The sequence below is a fragment of the Triticum urartu genome, chromosome 7 (genome assembly GCF_003073215.2).
Source record: "Triticum urartu cultivar G1812 chromosome 7, Tu2.1, whole genome shotgun sequence".
Lineage (NCBI taxonomy): Eukaryota > Viridiplantae > Streptophyta > Magnoliopsida > Poales > Poaceae > Triticum > Triticum urartu.
In genome coordinates this window covers 717,523,931-717,546,195 of record NC_053028.1, presented here as the reverse complement: position 1 = coordinate 717,546,195, position 22,265 = coordinate 717,523,931, and the positions used below count along the sequence as shown (strand labels likewise).

Here is a 22,265-nt window from a genome sequence, read left to right as displayed (position 1 = left end):
TTTTCTTGGCCGAGGTGTCGGGCAAGCCATTCGTCGCGTACGCTATGTTTAAAGGCGGCGAGGGCTTCGGCGTCCGCACAATCGATGATTTGGTTCTTTTTAATTTAGAACCTAGTCCAGAGTTTGTGAGCTGACTCTCCGGATTGCTGGACTATATGACTTAGGTCATCGGCGTCCAGAGCCGGACATAGGTACCTTGGAAGTTGTCTCAAAAGGTGTCCTCTAAATCTTCCCAGCTACCAATGGAGTTCCCAAGGAGGCTGTTTAGCCAGTGCCGTGCTGGTCCCTTTAGTTTTAGTGGGAGGTATTTGATGGCGTGGAGATCATCACCGTGAGCCATGTGGATATGGAGAAGAAAATCTTCAATCCATACTCCGGGATCTTTCGTTCCATCGTATAATTCAATGTTCACGGGTTTAAACCCTTCTGGGAACTGGTGCTCCATTACCTCATCGGTGAAGCATAAGGGGTGTGCGGCGCCTCTGTATCGGGCGACGTCACGATGGAGTTCGGACGACATCCGTGTTCGTTTTACAGCCCGGGTGAGATTATGCTTATCGTGCCGGGCCTTATGGCCATCCTCTCGCGTTGGAGCACGCCCCCTTGATCCATAGATTGATCTGGTCTGACCGGCTCTATTGTCCAGGTCCTTGCGTAGGTCGTAGGTGTAGCCCGGAGCCGCTACCTCCTTGCCTCTACGGCGGGGAAGTGCGGGCTGGTGTTCGGCATGAGTAGCCGCTCTGTCTCGTCCACGTGGTGGTCGGTCAGGTTCGTCAACAGGTTTATACTTTGGTGGTATTGGCTCAAGGGCCTCGTCGTTAAATTGTCGTAGTATCTTGCGCTTCCGGTAGCTCTTTGTTGGGCATTCGAGGCAGTATTCTTTGGCTGCTAGGACTTTTGTCCATCTGGCATTGAGTTTATCATGTTCGGCTTGAAGCTGCTGCTGCTTCTTTTTTATGCTTCTCGCTGTTGCGATTAGTTGGCGCTTAAAGCGCTCTTGCTCGAGGGGTTCCTCTGGCACAATGAAGTCTTTGTCACCGAGGCTCACATCATCCTCGGAGGTTGGTAGATAGTTACTATCCTCCGAGTCCTCGTTCCCGACCAGATCGTCGGGGTTAACTTGCCCCTCCTCCCAATCATCCTGTTTGGATGTTGGCTCGACGGCGGCTTCGGGTCATCGTCGTTCTCCAGAGTATTATTGCCTCCGGTTCCGGTATTGCTGTCTCTTTCGCGACGCGATTTTGAGCGGCGCCGCTGACGTCGGTGCTTCGGTGGTGCCTCAGCAGGCTTGTCCTCAACCGTATCCTCCCTGCCTTCGCCGTCATCCTCTTTGGGTGTATCCACCATATACATGTCGTATGTGGAGGTGGCCGTCCAACGTCCGGTAAACGGCGGGTCTTGGCCTTGTTTGTCTCCGGCATCGTCGTCCATGTCGTCGATGTCTTCAGAGGAGTAATCCAGCATGTCGGTTAAGTCCTCGACAGTGGCTATGAAGTGGGTGGTGGGTGGGACGTAATATTCCCCTCTTTCAGCCCCTAATCCGGGCTGGGCTTAATTCGGAGGTGATTTATCTATAATGGCGAGGGATCGCATTAAGTCTAGCGCCTCGTTTGAGCGTGAGGTTTGGACGGGGAAGCGAAAGTCCGCGGAGCTATGCAGGGCAGAAGCCTCCTGGCCATGCTCACTTGGCGTGGACCTCGAGAGTTCAGAGCTAGTGTCTGGGGGCGAGTCCGGCTTTCCAATGATAGGGGCAACCCAGTTTGACTCCGGGCTTACCGATGACACAGTCCCCTCCGGATCTCCGGTAGTGTGCTTCATAATTGCAGGGAGTCCGGTGGGTTCCAAACTCCCATATTCGGACTCGGTAGTTTGCTCCGGTTCTAAGGCCAGAGCAGTGGTCTAGGCCGCGAATCCTTTGAAGATCAAGTCTCCTGGGATATCAGCGACATAATTCAGATTCCCAAAACTGATCTGATGACCAGGGGCATAGCTGTCGATTTGTTCAAGGTGGCCAATCGAGTTGGCACACAACGCGAAGCCGCCGAACACAAAAATTTGACCGGGAAGAAAAGTCTCCCCCAAAACAACATCGTTGTAGATGATCAAACGAGCCATCGAACCTTCTGTCGATGGCACATCGGAACTCTCAATGAAAGCACCAATGTCGGTGTCAAAACCGGCCGATCTCGGGTAGGGGGTCCCGAACCGTGCGTCTGGGGATCAAAGGTAACAGGAGACAAAGGGGACACGATGTTTACACAGGTTCGGGCCCTTTTGATGGAGGTAATACCCTAATTCTTGCTTGATTGACTTTGATGAGTATATGGGTTACAAGAGTTGATCTACCTCGAGATCGTAATGGCTAAACCCTAGATGTCTAGCCTATATGATTTGTGATAGCCTCTACGGATTAAACCCTCCGGTTTATATAGACACCGGAGGGGCCTAGGGTTGTACAGAGTCAGTTTATAGAGAAAGGAAACTACACATCCGGACGTCAAACTTGCCATCCACGCAAAGGAGTGTCCCATCCGGACACGGGGGAAGGCCTTCTACCTTGTATCTTCACGGCCCATCAGTCCGGCTCATGTCGCATAGCCTGGACGCCCGAGGGCCTCATAATCCAGGACTCCCACAGTTAGGGCCATGCAGTATTTATTTCTCCTGTTGCAACGCACGGGCTCTCTTGTGAGGATTATATTATATAACCACAAACACAAAAGATTAACACCCTAGCGAATAAAGATTGCAGGGACTGCATTGTACACAAGAACTGCTTGTCCAACATCACTGTGTTAAATAGGCGCAGGTCGTCGAATCAAGCCTACCCTACTTCTTAGGTTTCATAAAACTCGTTGATCGTTTCGTGGTGATCCCGCAGGGGAGCAGTTCATTCCATTCTTAACTCAATGTCTATGCCGTTCGGCAGAGGGTCTCCATCACCAAATAGGTTTAACTCACCAAGGTCATCACAGGCCACTACGATGACCTCACACTTCTCACGCGTGCGCCTTCCTCAAAACGATGAGTGGGGGAAGAGCCTTTATCCTTGTTTTAATTGGTCTTTTGCAACATTGTGATGTGCTCTTCGACCGTTCGGCAAATCTTAGTTGAAACAGATGTTGCAGGTTGACTCTATTCAAAAAACAAATGTGTTTGCTGCCGGCTGATTGTGCAAACGCATAATATTGAATATCTAGCCACACAAAAACTAATAACATGAAACACCAACTACTCCCTCCATTCCTTGATATAAGGTGTATAGATTTTTGAGAAAAAATCCAAAATATAAGGTGTATTGCGGTGCACCACTCGTTTGGGTATTTTTTTAGGGATTTGATTACATTTCCTTATATCATGCAAGCTCCTCTATTTTCTCATGTCAATTAGTCAGGTGCAATCTTGCCCAAAACTTGTGAAATTTTGCCTCCACGTGCGTTCTTTAATTTTCGTGCCAAAAACTATACACCCTATATTTAGGAACGGAGGGAGTATTCAATATTAGAACAATGAAAGATATTTCTTCTACAATACAATCTTCCGTCTAGTAGATTGATAAATATTGTTTCAATCGATTTTAGAGCTCTAGAAACATCCTTTAACTTTATAGCTCCATTTCATGATGTTTAAAGACAACAAAATGGACCTACATAATATCTACACTTGTGGTTCAACTGGTCGGAAACCAATACAAAATTACATGCAATTAATTTTTAGTGATCTAGAAGATTTGGGTCAATATTATTTAGGAAACAATGCCAGAAAAGGGGGAAATAACGTTCACCTTTATTACAACATATGATTCTAAATTTGTTATAAGTGATTTTACTAAGATGAAACTAAATTATATATTAACTATATTGTGTCGTAATGCTTGTTGTATATTTTTTACAAAAATATATTTGTTGTATTCTTATGTGCTTCACTTATATAATATCATAGAATGGTGTAATTGTGAAGATCGGAAGTCAAACATAAGAAAGTAGAAAAAATTAGTATAAGTGATCCAATATTTTAAAAAAATTGACAAAGTTTGAGGATACCAAGGTTGAACCATCCACTAAATAAAGAAATGGAATGCTTGATGATATGAGTTGTCCGGCTCAACCATGAAAGATTTGAGGAACCATAGTGTTGGTTCAGATCAATGCCGCTTGATAAGCTTATTCCCGAACAGAAAATAAAATACATGCACGTTCAGATTTGAACAACGAAAACTGGAGGGAAAAAATACGGACAACTTGAGTGAGCGAACCTAATTAATGAAAATCGTAAATCAACTTGATTCAACAAATAAACAAACATTACAATTACAACAACTCTAGGTTCCTCAATGGACCGGATAAGGTTTTTACTTTGACACTTGCTTTCTCTATCTCTACGAAAAAATCTGGAGTAAATTAATGTTAGGCGACAGAGAGTTGGGGCCTATATATACTAGCAGGATGGTTTTGGAGTTCTTTGACTATTTCGGGTCATTTGGTGGACCAAATCTTTGTGGCCGAACCAATGAGGCCAAACCCATTTACCACTTATGTTTCGAGCATGTGTGAAAAATGTGCCATCGGCCGTTTACTAGATATGTGTCTCCGTTATTATGTTAGAAAGGTTGATTAGTGAAAACAAGTTAGTTTGTTGATGAATTTAATGGGCTAGAGCAGCGAACTGGTTTTGTCAAACGGAAATTTGTTGTAAAGGAGAGCGATCAGAGGGGGAGAGAACTCTAAAAACATCATGAGCAGAGAGATAGTGATGATGTTCAATCAGTCCAAGAGTTTGTGATGGAAAATTTGACTTTTGCAGAAACATCCATTAGTAGAATGTGTACTGTACCCGGCTCCGCCCACTTAAGCATTTTACCCATGAATAGATGATACAATAGTTCATCTATGTGGTAGTGATTCCAGAACCCTCAAGAACGCTTATTTAATTACTCACACACCGTCCTTGCTAACTTTGCATATTTTAATTCCTGTTTTTTCGTTCTTGTAGTAATTTAGTTGATTACCCTTTTATTCTTGCTTTCCGAGCAACGATAGAGTAGACTATTTTCAAACTTCGGTTTAGGTGCATACATGGCTGCATGAAAGTTTCAACATAGTTGTGGGGTTTGTCGTGCCTTCCTATAAGCCCCCTATGGGTTCGACACTCTACTTATCACAACGAACGAGCTACAACAGCCATGTGCACTTCCAGGACATTAGTGTGGCGCAGGGCGGTGCGGGAAGGAGGTGGTGCAGTAGACTTGAGGCGACGGGTCGAGGCTGGGTGGCAGGAGGCGGGCGCAGACAACCGCCCTGGTAGGGAGGTGACGGTGGGAGGCCGCGACCAGTGGCGGGATGCTGGGGCCGGAGGGCAGCCGACGCAGACGGCGACTGCGGTGAGTGGTGGCGTGAGTGGGGGCGCGGACGGCCACTGCGGTGGGGGGGGGGGGGGGGGGGGGGCGCCCCGGGGGGGGGGGGGGGGGGGGTGGCACGAGCGGTGGCTGGTAGCACGAGCAAAGAGAGAGAGAGACCAATGCAGATCTTTATACAGGAGCTCTTTTCTATTATTTCTTTCTACGTTGTCCTTAATAGCGGGTTGGTTACATCTACAACCCAAAGTTGAGAGAGAGAGAGACCGCCACTGAGTTAAGCCCAATCATCGAAACTTTCGTGAAGATTTTGAAACTAACATTAAGAAGGCATATAGGTCTATACTATTGAATCCTTACAGCCTCATTAACCTTAGGTAGCAAAATTATCTTGAGAAAATATGAACCAACGGCCGTGATGGATCCATCAGTAGGTTGCATGAAAGCCAGCCAGGGAGCCTATCAAAGGGCATCTCCAACACAGTTCACCAAATTACCATTATATGTTTGGATCGGATGGTTCAAACAAAATTTTGGCCTCCAACACTATCCCTCAGGTGTCGGCGGACTTGGGCGGATATCTCAAATCCGTATGACGGAAACAAATCTGGGGAGGCCAAGAGTCTTGACGGTCCGCCCAGCCCACCGTCAGTTCCACCATGTCTTCCCACAGCCCATGTAGCTCTATCATCTCTATCTCCTCTCATTTTGCTTATCGCAATATCCGTCACAGCCCGAAGTGTGGAAATTTGAGGATGTTTGTTGGGTGACTGCCGTTGGGTACGCCCTAATCCCCTCTCCTCACTGTGTGTTTGGACGGGTGGTCACCACCACATCGCGATGGCTCCGACAGTCTGACTGCCGTCCTCCATCCAACACCTCATCCCCCCCTCCCCTCGTTTCTTAATTTGACTCCTCTCTACCTGTGTCAATTCTTCACTGTAGCCTAGCTACTGGAGTGCTTCTACTATTTGGGATTATTTGTTACAACCGAAGCAGTGCACACACGTACGTAGTTGTCCATCGCTTACAAGTGTGCTTCAGCACACAAGTCTGATGTGATAAGTAATTGTCTTCCTAGTGATGTTTTTGTTTTGCGTGAATGTTGCTGATATAGTCATCTTCAATCATGGTTGTACAATGAACACTAGAAATAATTAAAATTACATACAGATCCGTAAACCACCTAGCGACGACTACAAACACTGAAGCGACCTGAGTGTGCGCCACCATCATCTGTGTCGGAGCGTGAACCAAATGTTAGGAGGGGCCAAAACGAGTGTATGACATAGAAAAGGCTAGGGTGATCAGACATGCCGGAGGATTAGTAGAGCAATTAGTAGAAATATAAGCATATTATGTAAATTTTTCTCTAGCAAGGGGGGCCAAGGCCAGGTATTGTCCCCACTACGCTCCGTCACTGGCCGTCATCGCCCCATGATCGCCGGAGTCGGGCACAATTTATTGTAGAAGACAGTCGGTAAGTCGTCGTGTTAAGGCCCCACGGGAGCAACGCACCAAAACAACAACCACCACCGATAAAGAATAATGTAGATTGGAGGAATCCAAACCGAAAATACATGAACATAGACGAACAACAACAAGATCCGAGCAAATCCGTCAAAGATATATCCCCCGGAGACACAGCTCCACACACCCACCAACGATGCTAGACGGACCATCAGAATGGTGGCTACGTGGGGGGACCTTTGTTCCATCTTTAAAGAGCAGCCGTCGTCTCGCTTTCTTGAGCAGGATACAAACCGTAAAAATACATTGGCGGCGGCCCCGGCGAGAGGCAGGAATCCTAGCTTCTGTTTTGGAGGAGGTGGCGACGGCGGCTGTAATTTGCTCCGCAATATAAGGATGCCCCAGTGAAGTTGACCGACTGGTAGTGTGGAGATGATGAGTGCTCCTAGGACTGGCGGTCGGCGGCGTCGTCGTCGGCTTCCGTGATGAGCAGGTCCAGGTGGTGGTCTTGGTCACGCACTCTACGTCCAGCTCTTCACAAAGCTTCATGTTGTCTTGGTCATCATCGGTGGTGTTGGGCAGGCCGCATGCGCTACTTCTCCATGACGATGAAGCCGACTGACAAGTCGTCGTCTTCCCTGGAGTAGCTCATATGGTGGTAGTAGTCGTCCAAGGAGAGTAGACCAATCTTGAGGCAATCTTGTACGTTATCTACTCAGACTTGGAAAGAGTATGGAATCCCAATAAATCCTGGGTCTGGGAGTCCGACAATAATACATGGGAACCCACTGAGTATCCCGTACAGACTCGGATACGTCATTGGTTCGTCTTTAACCCTTTATATATGTGTCCCCTTATCCAACTCAGTCCACAACAAAGCATCAACCGTTTGTTCGGTTCTCGCCTGCTGTTTTTTCTTCTTCCAGCCGCCGCTCCAGAACGGCAATCTCTTAACCCTCTCATGGCGATGGCGACCATGTCGCAGACCGACCAGGACCGGCCGATAGCGACGGCTGATCTGGAGGCCGCCATAGCGGCGCTCCCCGTCAAGATGCAGCGCCTGCGGGAGTCCTTCCACCGCCTACTCGCATGCGCGCCGCCCCACGTCCAGTTCCCCTTCACCTGGGACGACATCAATGCCCGCCTCTCCTCCCTTCACTCGTCCCTCTCCCTCCGGTTCCGCCAGATGCACCAGCGGCGCCACACCGGCGCCCCTGTCTCAACCCCCCACGACCACGGCGAGTCCATCCAGGAGGACCAGGAGATGGTTAGGGATGATGAAGATGCGTCCCCGGTTGAAGATATGAAGGACGATAACATCGAGAAAGATGCAGAGGGCAAGAAGAAGAAGGTGAGCCTCCCACGTCTAGACACAGGCATTGGCTTTGTGGCAGCGCCATGCCACAGGGCGGGAGGAACTCTTGATCAAGAGTTTCGGATTCCGACGCGGGTTCACGCCCCGTGCGCCGGCAACCGTATGCTTCAGCAGCCATACATGGGGGCACTCCCGCCTGATGTGATGATTCCTGCGCTCGGGCGACAACAACCATACATGGCGTACCAACACGAGTTTCCTGCCATGCCGATGAGCAACAATGTTCCTATGATGGTCCAGCAGCCATACACGCCCTACTTCGGCCAAGAGTTCTTTCCTGGTGTTTTGAGGCAACACACGATGGGCATTGACCATGTACTTCAGAACCAGCATTACATGTCGCACCATCAACCCTACTTCCCACAACACTCCATGGCGCACCATGGGTACACACAAAGGATGCATGCACTAGGTTTTCCAATCCCCCATGAGTTGGGCACTGATGCTGTTCCCGATTCATCTTCTTTAAGAAAAAATACATTTGATAAATTTTTTACTACGCTTAAGACCCTTGAGAATGGAATCCAGAAGGACGTCAATCAAGCAACTATGGTGAATAAAACAACCAACTTTAAGAACAAGGACAAGTCGAAGAAAAAAGGCAAGTCCAAGGGTCCCAATAAGGCTGGTACACCTGGTAAGTCTAAGAAGATTGGCGCCACTGCTGATGCCGAGTGCTTCTTTTGTAAGGAGAAAGGTCACTGGAAGAGGAACTGCAAGAAGTATTTGGCAGAAAAGAAGAAGTCTGCAAATTCCAGCCCTAGTATGAGTGTCATACATGGGCTTGATGTATTCCTTGCTAATTCATAGTGTAATTCTTGGGAACTGAATATCAGGTGCTCATATTTGCAACTCGATACATGGAATATAGAGGCCTAAGCGATCGGCAAAGGATGTGGTGATGATGCGCGTCAAAAATGGAGTAAAAGTTGACGTGCTTGTCGTCGACGTCCTACCTCTATATTTTTATTTAGGATTTATTTTAGAGATTAATGTAAGACTGGGATTTGCCCCTCGAAAGGTAACTTTTGGGTACACCGAAAAGTATATCGTGGCGCTAGTTATGTAAGACTGGGATTTGCCCCTCGAAAGATATTACTGTGTTCAGCATTGCCTGGCCAGGTATTGTGATTAAGGAGTTGGTCACAGGGATATTGGAATATGGAAACAAGAAAAGAGTACAATCTGATTACGAGGATGATCTAGAAAATGATGGATATCACCAAGATTAATGAATGAATGAGCTAATTAGTTTGTATGTATGTGACCTCATACGATTGCGTCTATATGCATGCACGCTCGTGCTTCCCATCCTTTGCTTTCTGTTGTAGGAGAGACGAAAGAATTACGGCTCTTTTTCTTTTCCGTTTTGATGTTGGTCGTACTGTATCACACATGCACGTACTCGCACGTGCTGGTCATCACGAGGGTTATAAAGCTGCTGCCTGGCGTATGCATGTAGTATTTGTACTACTACTATATCAGAGCCGGACGGACCTTGTGTTAGCAGTTGCGAGCGATCAAGCCTGGTACAACCGTGGCACATGGCCTCACCAACAACGCTCCCGGCGGATCTCCTGCTAGAGATCGTCGAGCGCACCGACACCGCCACCCTCGTCCGTTGCGCAGCCGCCTGCAAGCTCCTTCACCGCCACATCCTCGATCCTTGCTTCATCCGCCGCGTCACCCAACAAGGAGGCATCGTGCCCTCGCGCTTCCTCGTCTACCTCAAAACCCAAAAAGTTTCCCTGCACCACCTGCCCCGAATCTCCCTGGTCCACCCGGCCATGCTTGACGCGGCGTCCTTCTGTGACAACCACCTGGCGCCATTCATTTCACGCACGGCCGGTGTGTTTTGATTTTCGGTTTGAGCTTTTTTTCGCCCTAGGCCGAGATGGCCGAATTTCGGCCATTTTCTAAAATTTTGGCTGAAATTTGATCAAAATTTGACTGCAATTGGACCAAAATTTGCCAAATTTGAGCAATTTCGGCCTAAATATACTTTTCGCCCTAGGCCGAGATGGCCGAAATTCGGCCGAAATCCCCTTTTTTCGGCCGAAAATCAAAACACAAGGCCAGAGCCGACAACCGACTCTACCAATACGTTCCCCTAACATCGCGCGGTGGCCTCTTCCTCCTCCGCCGCTCTTTGGAGTTTAGGACAGATCCCTGCTACAACCTATGTGTGTACAACCCTATGACAGGTGAACGCACCTTCCTCGCTGATCCGCCGAACATCTGCACAGATTACGGCTGTCCGTGGCACAAGTCATTTGTCATGCTTACACCGGCAGACGGCATCACTTGCTCCTCCTTCTTGCTATTGGTGGCCGATCTGAGAAGCTACAATGGACACACTATCAGGATCCGAACGGCCACATCGGGCGGCGTCGGCTGGGGACCTGTCACTCATCCTGCAAATGTTGGCCTCACATTGATTCCTTTCATCGAGCAAAAAGATGCAATAGTTCTTCCCGGTGGAATCATTCACTGGCTGGGTCAGTATTGCTATGGAATCCTTCAATATGATGTCCCCACAACAAAGGTAGGTACGCTGAAGCTTTCACCGATCACCAGAAACAACGCAAACAGGCGCAACCTAGGGTTGGGAATGTCGCCGGGCGGGAGGTTGCGCTTGCTCGTCGTAGACAGGTTCAAGATTTCTATGTGGCTACAAGTCTCACCCGAAGATGGTGGTTGGAAGCCGGAGGCCGTAATCGACCCGAGGAGAAGTTGCAGTTGCTGGTTCCTAACATCCAAGCTATGATTAGCCCTAGTTATGCGTCCATCGAGTTCATGTATTCCGGAGAGAGGTGCTGTGTGGTGTTGCTGCGTGTAAATTCCCTGCTCGTCATTCTTGATGTGGAGACAAAGGAGATGCAGCATCAAGATTATTCGGACAACTCCACATTGTTGGAGGTCGATCTGCTACCGCGACTACAGACCATGAAAATATTTTCCTAGTCGTAGTTAACATACAGCTAGAAACTGCGAGCGAACATTGTGTTTCTCAGTGTGCTATTTGTTGACTATTAAACTAAGTAGGAGAGATCGCGAATGAATCTTTACAACCTGTATTATTTCGTGCGATTTTACCACATATTTCTGTATCCCTCCCGCCCTCCAATTCACTCCAGTATATATCTCCCCAAGCCAGTTGCTTCTTTTTTTCTACCCATTTGCATCGGCGAGCCGTGCGGGAACTCCAGTATGGATCGGCCGCTTGCACGGTGTGCTGTTTACAAACCAGTCGATGAATACACTGTCTGGGCTGGATTGGGCATTAACGGAGCCTGCAGGTCTGAACATGATACAAACCAGTCGATGAATACACTGTAGGGCGGGACTCCATTCATCCCCAAGTCTTCGCACAGCTAGGACTAGGTACGCCTTGTTTCACAGTTAATTAATGGTCTGCCTGTTCTGAGAGTTCAAATAAATGGCTATGCTGCCTGATCGATGGAGTATACACGCACAGTAGCTGCTCGATGGAATGCCGCAACAGATGGATACCCTCTCGCTTGGTCCGTCCTTGTGCTGTATCCACGAACAGTGCCAGGGTTGGATATAACCCTCTCCTCCATCGACGCACATGCTCATCCTAGCAGTTCCATTCAGGGCTATTAGTCATAATTTAAAAAACCAAACCGGAAATCGAACCGGAAAGGTTGTCGGTTCAGGTTTTTACCGGTCGGACCGCCAGTTCACCGGTTCGATTGTTGGTTTTTTAAGAAATAAAATAATATATATTGATTAATATATGTGCCAATATAGAGTGAAACAATGGTCAAATAAAATTATAACCATGTAGTGGACAACAAAGTAGCACAACCAAGTTGGTTATTAGGCCATGGGGAGCCCGACTTTGAATTAACAAAGCCATCAACCGGCCAGGATTACACAAGGCTACCAAGCAAGAGCGATCGAAAGATACAAGGGAGCTGACTGAGCAGCTTACAACGCAACGCACACTACTGCACACTAAGGGAGAGACATGAAATAACTGCAAGTAATGTCGAAACCTGCTGCACATCGACACCCAGAGCAGGAAAGCAGAGAAGCCTCGGGGATCAGCCAAAGGCCTGCAAGCACTGAGAGCAGCCGGATCATGGGATTGGGACCCTGCAACCTGTCTTCCAACGCCGAAGAAGACCCCAATCTTCTCGCCTAGGCTCGAAGGCGCCGCACCGTCAGGTCGTTGGGCGCTCACCCGAGAGCACGGACATGTGCCGGTCGTGACCCAGAGCTGGCATAGCTCTTCTCACCACGCCATAGGATCACACCACTAGCTGCACTGCCACCCGCCCGGGCAACCGAGAACAGAAGGAAAGCCGCTGGGAGGATTGTCGAAGAAACCAGCTGCAAAGACCCAAGGGCGAAGCTTGGAGAAGCCTCTGCTTGGACTCGCAGCCGACGGGCGCTCTCCTACCTCGGCGCCACTCACCCGGAGAACCAGACGACCCAAGGCGGCGCCTCCAAGGAGGGAACGACGCGCAGGGCGCCGCCACCGCCCAACCCGAGACGAGTTTTGGGTTTTCACCCAAGCTCTGGGACGGGGATGGATAGGGGAGTCCTCAGCGGTGCCTCGAAGGAGAAAGCCGATGCGCGCACGCACCATCACCACCGTGGTCGGAGATCCAACCAACGGTTTCCCCCGGACTCTCACTATGCCACCAGCTCACCGCCGGCACCGGAATTGGCAGCCAAAGCTGCAGATCGGACAGCCGGAGGAGAGGAGTGAGCAGAGGAGGAGAAAACAACCCGACCTTCAGATCTGGCATGGAAGAAATCCGCGCCACGACCACCCCCCGCCGGCACCGCGCCGCCCGAGCAGCCGAGGAGGCCGGCCGCCACATCCCGCGCACGCCGCCTGTCGCAGAGGCCGCGCCGCCTAGCCGGCCGGGGCCGCCGCCCCGGAGTCCGTGGTCCTTCGCGAGGGGAACGAAGCGACGAGAAACCTCGCCGCCACCTTCATCGGCGGCCGCCGCGGCTTGCCTGGCGTCCCTCAGGTGGCGGCAAGGGGAGGAGATGCTGGAGGGGGTGGCGGCGCCGGGGGGAAACCCTAGTCGCCCCCGGGTCGCCCGCGGGGGACGACACGGGAGCCGCGGGTGGGTGGGGGGGGGGGGGGGCCCCGGGCAAAAAGTTGGGGGGGGGGGGGGGGGGGGGGGGGGGGGGGGGGCGGGGGGGGGGGGGGGGGGGGGGGAGCCCAGGTCAAACAGTTCAGAGGATGTTACAATATATTCAAAATAGTTAATGATTTCTGCTAACACAATGGTTGCATGTGAAACAAAATAGGGCAATATTGTTGGTGTTCATGCCGGAGCGGTGTTCACTGGAGGAAGATAAAATCTCAGCATGGGAGGACGCACATCTCAGTTCAGAAAATATACAAGCTGACATAAGCTTCTTACTTTAATCTCCACCCCCTTCTCTATCATAACGATCAGAGTACACAGTGGTGGACAACACCACTAATTTTTGAATTTTCAATTTGTGACTTGTGAGTCAAAGTCATTGCTCCCAACTAACCCAAACATCAAGTTGGGAGAAATAAAGCCTCAGATCTACACTGCCAGTACATCATCCAATGGAGATACACTGTAAAAACAATAGTACTCGGCTTGAGATCTCGTGCTGGTGGATTCGCGACCATGTGCGTGACAGAGCTTAACCACCCATCAGCATCCTTTGGTGAAATAAAGTGTGATACTCCATGTGCATGACAGCGCTTAACCACCCATCAGCATCATTTGGTCAAATAAAGCATGATACTCCTGTTCGATGGAGTATACACGCACAGTAGCTGCCCGACGGAATGCCGCAACGGATGGATACCCTCTCGCTTGGTCCGTCCTTGTGTTGTATCCACGAACAGTGCCAGGGTTGGATTTAACCCTCTCCTCCATCGACGCACATGCTCATCCTAGCAGTTCTATTCAGGGCTATTAGTTCTCTATTCCTTCTAAGTAGCAGGAATTTCAACTATGGACCGAATGCATATGCACAGTGTGCTGTTCACGAGCAACATCAACAGAGTTCTGCAGCTGGAAGATGTGCAATATCGCGAAGCAAGTCGACGTCAATGTCTTAGCCTCTTGCCAACAAGACACAGTCCAGAGTCCAGGCGTAGAGGCCATTGGTCAGACAAATTTGAGTCAGGCATCAACCCCAAATTTACTCCTTCCTGCATCTGGTTAAAATTTATGCGGAGGTGCTCGGGCAAGGTACCACCTACTACTAGCTCCTACCATAGATAGGACATAATCGATTACCTGGTCTAGCTAAGACAGAATCTTACTCTTCAAAATCTACTCCCTCCATTTTTATATACAAGGCCACAAATCCATATTACAGGTACCAAGACAAAATTTAATGTCTTCTAAGTCAATGTTGCAAGCTAGCTTGTCTCCTTGTTTGCCGTATAAATTAATGTGTATTCTTCTCTTTCAGGCTGGTTGTAATAGGGAGTATCATATACTAGTATTATGCATATGATATTAGTCTATGATACTACATCCCTAATGCATAGTATCATGAGTTGGTATCATAGAGGACTACATTTATAGCCATGCATGACACAAAGTAACACATCATTTAATATGATAAGGTATCATGATATGATACTCAAGCCTCTCTTTCTTCATTTAATTCTTTGTCACCTCATCAAACTTGCTTAGTTGGCATGCATGATACTATCTATGATACTCCCATTACGGGCAGCCTCATGCACATCAAGCAAATGCTCCCACTCCCGCATGCATGCAAGGGATAGCTAATGTCCTTCTTTGCTATCACTACGAGACAAACACCATTAATATTGCATCGATTAGTGTTAGTGGCCTTATATATCTGCAAATTGTTATTTTGATAGTGGCCTTGTATATAAAAATAGAGGGAGTATTAAGAAAAACTCCACTTAACCCCTTAATTATGAAACCAAACAGTCAAACTCTCTGAGCCATTAGAAACGATGCTTGTAACCCTTGAAGATGGTTTTGGTGTAATGGTATTGCCACGGTGATGGTGGTTTTGCTGAATTAGTTGCAATCAAACATGGGAAATCTCTCTCCGTAATCTAAGACAGAATCTTACACGAGTAATCTATTTCTCTGTCCTTCTATCAAAACTGATTTTGGTGTAATGGTATTGCCACGGTGATGGTGGTTTGTTCCCAGAAATGAAAGACTTAACCAGCTGCTCTCAAGTCCTTTTGTCGGACAAGATTACAACTTCATTTACCACCCTGGCTGGTGTGCTTGGTCACTCGATATTTGGTTTTGTTTTATCATATCACATGAATACACCAATAGAATGTCTACTACAGAAGAAAGTCATTGACAATTTTGATGGTTGTCCAACACGTTGCACCTTTGCGAAATGAAACAGTCGTCAAATCTATGAAATTCATATGATACACCAGAGATATGAAAACTCCACTATCCATACATCCCAAGCGAGATCTGTTGGATGAACAAGTCCGGTGCCGTTGCTTGGTCCATCCCAGAATAACGCCGTAGTCCGGCTTTGGTACAAAGCGGAGAGAAATCTTGTAGTTGTTAGCTTCTTGTTCCCGGCCAGTGACGCAGTCAAAATAGTGACGTTAAAGCGAGGGTGAATTGAATAGAAATGCGATGTGTTGGTGCCGGGGAAGGCGGCCGCAGAATTATGGCAATGGGCCTGGCAACGATCCCGGCTTGCCGGTTGTAGCGCTGCCGTAGGCCTGATAGGTAATAGCTTATATAAACAATTCTGGTTTATGTCGCAATTAATAATCTCGGTCCCTTATTTTACATAAACCCCTTGGATTGGATCATGATTAATAGTTGCTATCAGGTATTTTAGATAAAACCTTTTTTATTTTGCACATGAGCCCTTCTTTTCCTCCATCTGGGACTTTGGGCTATGGTCCGTCATTCCCCCATTCGTCCGTCTGGGACTTCATGAGTTGCAGGTGGGAGGCTTGATATATTCTGCTACTTGCTCAGGTATTCAAAAGCAATCATGCTGATGTAGAGGAAGGAACATGATTCAGGTCATGACATGGAGGTCCTTGGGACTGGCATTGTAGATGTAAATTATTCCATGCTAATGGTGCAATACACTTTTTTACACTTGTCTGTTCAGAAACAGTGATTAGTATGTGCAATGGAATGTACTGAATATGTCAGATGTTTTCTGGCCGCCGACCAAGACTATTCTTATTGCGAATATGCAATCATTGCATATCTTTTCATTGATCGGTCAAAGAGAACAACAGCAACATAGAGGCTATCTGAAGAAGCCATCACAAAAAGTGTGGGTATGAGTAGAATGAGAGATACAATGCAACACTAAACTCGCCTAGTTTGAACTCCAGCTGGGAAGGCAAGGAGACGAAACACAGGACACCAAGACCGCGCCACGACCAATGTGAGGCACCTCCATCACACGACGACGACTATAGACCTGACATAATCAATGTAGCCCCCCCCCCCCCCCCCCCCCCCCCCCCCCCCCCCAACCATAAGCGCCTAGAGGATCGACAAGTGGGTTGCAGGACTCGGACATGCCAGAGGAAGAAACCATGGAGGAAGCATCGGCGATGTCGTACATTGCACCCCAGATGCCCACGCCATGAGAAATAGCACAAGCCAAGCACGCCGTTCAAATCCAAATCCAACACCAAGGAGACCTCGAGCAACCAAGACAACGCCTTCATGAACAGGAATGATGGCGTGACGTTGCAGCTGTCTGATCCGGTGAACTAGACCTAGGGGTGACTACCTGTGCCCAAATAGGGTACGAAAGACAGGCCATGATAGTGCCTCCAACAAGGGGACGTCACCCGTAGGTGTCGCCACTATTAGCACAATCATGTTGAGCAGGGATCCCGCTTCGGCCTGTAATCGAACAATCCCAAAAGCCGCTACTTCTAGAGCTGGAGACATGATAATGTTGGTTGAAACGGCTGTCGCATGGCACCCAACACCAAAGAAGGCACGTGCACTGTCGGAATCACTGCAACCAACGCCAACCTCGCAGCAAAGAAGGCCACCGAGGCCGCCCATGGCCGCGGGCTAGATATAGGCAGGGAGGCCCAAATCCGCCGGCCAAGACTAAAAAATTCGGTTCATATAAATACTTGCCATCATTTTGATTTCATATCATGCACAAATGAAAGAATTTTGTGTTCCTCAAAAAAGAGGAAGATGCACACTTTATACTGTACTAAAACGATATGAATTGAGATTGGAAACAAACACGAATGTGAAGTTGTGAACATAAACACGCTCAATTTGGTATGCACAAGCTATTTTGAGACGAAATGTTGAAGCGCTTTATTCATTTGGGCTTGCCGAGCAGATGCATCCAGAGAATCAGATCTAGATGAAGTACTCTCTCTGTACGGTATCTGCACAGGTAATGGAAAAAGTTAGAAACATTATAAACATGATCCCAGAACGCAAGATATGTGCTGAAAACTATGAAGAAATATAATTTTAGTCCAAATTTCGACGCGGCAGCAACCCCTGTCTATGCATGCAAGAGGAACTTACAGCAAGGGCGCAGCAGGTCCAACGCGGCTCGGTTAGCCTGCGCTTGGACCCTAGATCTTACAATCTCAGCCTGAAGGGCTATTTGAGCTTGATGAGTGCTCTTGTTGTCGGTGGAAGTCGCTGCACACGAGACGTGTATGTCGGCGTTGCATGCCGTGCAACGGTAGTACGACGCGCGCACCGCGCTGCCGTTGCATGCGGCACAGCGGCCGTCGCCGACGACCAGTGTGAGGTCATGCGCCGGGTACGCGTGCCGCGCGCTGCGCACGACCTGGGGCAGCTGCGTGCAGCTCGGGTGCATATCGAACCCGCATGGTGGGCAGCGGTAGAGGAAAGAGCCCGGGGCGCAGCTTCCCAAGCAAACGTCGCACAATAGGGTCGCGTCGTGGCTGGTCTGGACGAGCACGCGCGGGTGCGCATGGTGCTCGAGGGAGGAGAACGTCTGCGTGTGGCCTGCGCAAGAGTCGTGGATTGCAAAGTCGCAGCCACTGCGGCAGCCATAGCCGGCGCCGGACAGGTCCTCCCAGCACATGTCGCAGCGGAACGGCCCGGTGTAGTGCCGCTTCACGAGGTCATGCCCTGGATGGGAGAAGTGGCTAATGACGGCTTCCTGCTGCTGGTGCTGGGCCGTCTCTCGCTTGTCTGAGTCGTGTGCTCTACGTGTTTATGTGTTTGCTTTGGATGGCATTGGAGCTGCATCCGCATGTATACTTATAGCTCTCCAGGGTGACAAATATAGTGAAGCTGAGGTCCTTTGTCAAGTAGCGCAACATTTGTTTTTGAGTTAAAATATAATGTGTACTTGTATACCCCATTATTGGTTGTGCCAGTCTGACATTTTTTTCTTTGCCACTATTTGTTACCAGGGTGACAAAAGTTTACAGAGGGAGTAACATTCTATGTGTTACCAAGACTCAACCCACCTCCTAATCCTCCCTTGCATCAACATCCAGTCCTCCCAATACCACAAGATTCATCCGGGTCCACCATTAGATTGAAAATGTAACATTGTCCGCATGATTTTACTCTTTCCACACTCCATGCAACCTCTAAACACACCCAAACGCCACCTACACACACATGTACCCACAAGACAACCACGCGCTCATAAGTCGCTGATTTGATTGCTTTCCAGATTATATACACAGGATGATTTCAATCCTACATTGATTGAGCTAAAAGAACTTCCCTAGTTACTTTCCTCCTTCCTGTTTCTGCAGCCACCGTAGTTTCATGTCCATCTTCCTTCCAGAGCTGAGGAAATGTTCACCGAGATCCAAGAGTTGATCGTGACAGAGCCTATATTTGTGAGCTCCCACAAGTGCAGAATGGGGCTATGAAGACACACCTATCAGACACCCTTGGACCGAACTGTTTGCGATGCAGGCGTCGCACACCTGAGAAAATAAAAAAAAATGTGCTAGCAAATGAAACGTTTGTGATTGCCGATCCATCTGGCACGACTTTGAGAAGGGAACTGTGTGCGATATATAGGACACACAGTTCAGAGGATGTTACAATATATTCGAACTAGTTGATGATTTTGATGCTAACACAATGGTTGCATGTGAAACAAAAAATGGGGCAATATTGTTGGTGTCAATGCCGGAGTGGTGTTCACCGGAGGAGGATAAAATCTCAGTATGGGAGGGGGCACATCTCAGTTCAGACAATATACAAGCTGACATAAGCTTCTTACTTTAATCTCCACCTCCCTTCTCTACGATAACGATCGGTACATAGTGGTGGACAACAGCACTAATTTTTGAATTTTCAATTTGTGACTTGTGAGTCAAAGTCATTGCCCCCAACTAACTCAAACATCAGGTTGGGAGAAACAAAGCCTCAGATCTACACTGCCAGTACATCATCCAAAGGAGATACACTGTTAAAACAATAGTAGTCGGCTTGAGATCTCGTGCTGGTGGATTCGCGACCATGTGCGTGACAGCGCTTAACCACCCATCAGCATCCTTTGGTGAAATGAAGTGTGATACTCCATGTGCGTGACAGCGCTTAACCACCCATCAGCATCCTTTGGTAAAATAAAACATGATACTCCATGTCTCTCTCTTGTGGTTGGTTGGTGTAGGCAGAAAGAGGTTACTTGTCTCTGGGGGAAGAAAGGGCAAGATAGAAAACAATTATAATTTGTTTCAATGAAAACAACGAGCAGCTGGTCGAGATGAGGAAGACATCAGGAAGCTCAATAATGGAGACAACCAACAACCATCGCCTTTTACGGGACCGTGGCTTTTTTACCCTGTTCTATAGTAATTCGTAACCATGAGTACTACTATCTTAGCAGCAACGACACTAGCTGTTTGTCTTGTCATCAAGTTGTTCAATCTTTGTACTTCGAGGATTGAAACAGTGAGTTGTGATCACGTACCTTATCAACTATGCTGATGTATCATTGTTTTTCATTGGGTAATTAATTCCAGATCGATGGCTCTAATCCTATAATACCCCCACGAAGAGTAAAACTAATCCATCGGTTTTGTGAGAAATGAAACAATCCATCCATCTGTTTATAATTCCATCGTATAGCCAAGATTAACACTAGATGGAATATTACCTTCTTTAAGAGTTGCTTGGCTATCAGCCAGCTCCAGGTCAACTGGCTGATTATTCACTGATTGTTAACCAAGGTGGATTACCTTCCTCGGTAGTTGCTGCTATCAGTACAGCTATGAGACGACTTGGGGTTGGATTGAGGTCCTAGTAATTAATTAGGGGTGCCTGCAGGTCACAAGTCTGAACGTGATACAGAGATAGACACATTGTTAAGTGACATCAACTTGGCTGTACTTAATTAGCTAGCTAGCTGTAAGAGGACTTGGGATTTGGGAACAGATCGAGGTCGTAATTAGGAAATTTTCTCATTGACCGGCCGGGCCTTAATTTGTTGACGTTGAGCGCACATGGAGCTTACCACTAGCACGTTTTCACATGAGGGGAGATCATGCCGCGCTCACTTTTTGTCTGACTGACGCCTACTCCAGTCCACTAAACTTGGCTGTACGTATCCTATATACCATGGTAATGCTCAGTGGGTAATTCTAATTCCACATTGCTCTAATCCTGCAGTACCTCTGTATATGTGTAATAGTTTCAATCTGTTCAAAAAGTAAGGCTAATCCGTCGATAATTCCATTAGGGTGAGTAATAAATTGAGTAGAACCAACAAGCAGAACAAACAGTCAATGTTAATGACGAACAAATGTTTGAGTACCTTGCTTGCTTAAGTTCATTCAGTCGGGGAGAAGTTCGAGGTGGTGTTTTGCCAATCCATACCCTGCAATGCAGTTTCCAATTCACTCATTCTTCAGCAAAGAAACATAGTCGATGAAATTGATGCGATTTTAAATGTGGACGAAACAAATCATTCTCCAGCAAACAAAACAGAACCAAAATTTCATGGTCAGTACTAAGTAGGTGTACTTGCTGGAATGCGTAGTCGAGCTCCCTGTGGGCGAAGGCAGCGGTGATGCAGGTTGACAGGGCTATCGGACCCGCGGAGCAGGCGAAGGCATAGACAGGAGCCATGGACATGGAGATTGGAATGCATGGCGAGGGAGACCGTGCTGGAGGGGTGGGGTTGGGGGGAGGAGGTGGATCTCGCTATCGCGGGAAGGGGAAGTAGGAGGAAACTCCCGCGCCCCATTTTGCTGTAGCGGCAGAGAGAGGGGAGTGGAGGGGGCTGTGTATGGCGGCGGACACTGTCGTTCCATATGTTTTCCTTTGGGTCCATTCATGTCTTCGTTTTTGCTAAGACAGCCCCTGGTACCCGTCTGTGGTGGAGCAGTTTTGGTCCTTCTAAGAGTAGAAAGCAGTGGAGTCAACTGTAGTCGTAGACCCCTCTATTCGTGAACCAATTTGTGGTTGAATTATTAGGAGGATAGTAATATCCTTAGCCCATCAGAGTTCAAGCCTAGACTTTGACATTGGTACTCACATTTTCTTGGATTTGTTTTAGACTTCCGATGACGTGCATTCAGTAGGAGGACACATTCCCGTTGACTATCAAGGGTGTGTGTGCGCGCTCATAAGAGTGAGTGTATGTGCGTATGTATGAGGATCTGCGTCTGTATTTTGTTACCAATAAGACTCGACTCTATTTGTGATTCGGTCCAAAACATTTCAAATTAGCTGAATTTTCAGTGATTATGTTTGGATTTGTTTTTCTGAAGCCCTTTAAATATTTTTGTTTTCCTTAATTAGTCAAGACATTAAACATGACAACAAGTCGCGGATAATATCGAGGCCGGAAAAAAGCCAACAGAGTGAGCACTCCCTTTTACTTGTGATCTACAGGAATGTAAGGAGAGCTGAAGAAAAGCCACACCGTTTGTTCTTTGTTAATTTTTTTTGCGGGGGCCTTTTCCTTACATTAATCATATTTTCATATCTATATATTAAAGATAGATAGATCAAGAGAAAAGAAGGATTAACACAATGTCAGTGTAAATAAATCCAGTTGAATTGAATTGAATCTCCAAGGAACTGGAGTGACCACTTAATGTTAATT

At 47.9% G+C, this 22,265-nt stretch overlaps 1 protein-coding gene across 1 annotated transcript; it reads right to left on the bottom strand.

The window, feature by feature from the left end:
* Positions 1-17,294: 17,294 nt before the first annotated feature.
* LOC125519652 (diacylglycerol kinase theta-like) lies at positions 17,295-18,549 on the bottom strand. Its single transcript, XM_048684383.1, has 3 exons — positions 18,545-18,549; positions 17,735-18,390; positions 17,295-17,589 (listed from the first exon to the last, which is right to left on the bottom strand). The coding sequence occupies exons 1-3, from the start codon at positions 18,547-18,549 to the stop codon at positions 17,561-17,563; spliced, it is 690 nt and encodes a 229-aa protein (XP_048540340.1). The 3' UTR covers positions 17,295-17,560.
* Between the last annotated feature and the right edge of the window lie 3,716 nt (positions 18,550-22,265).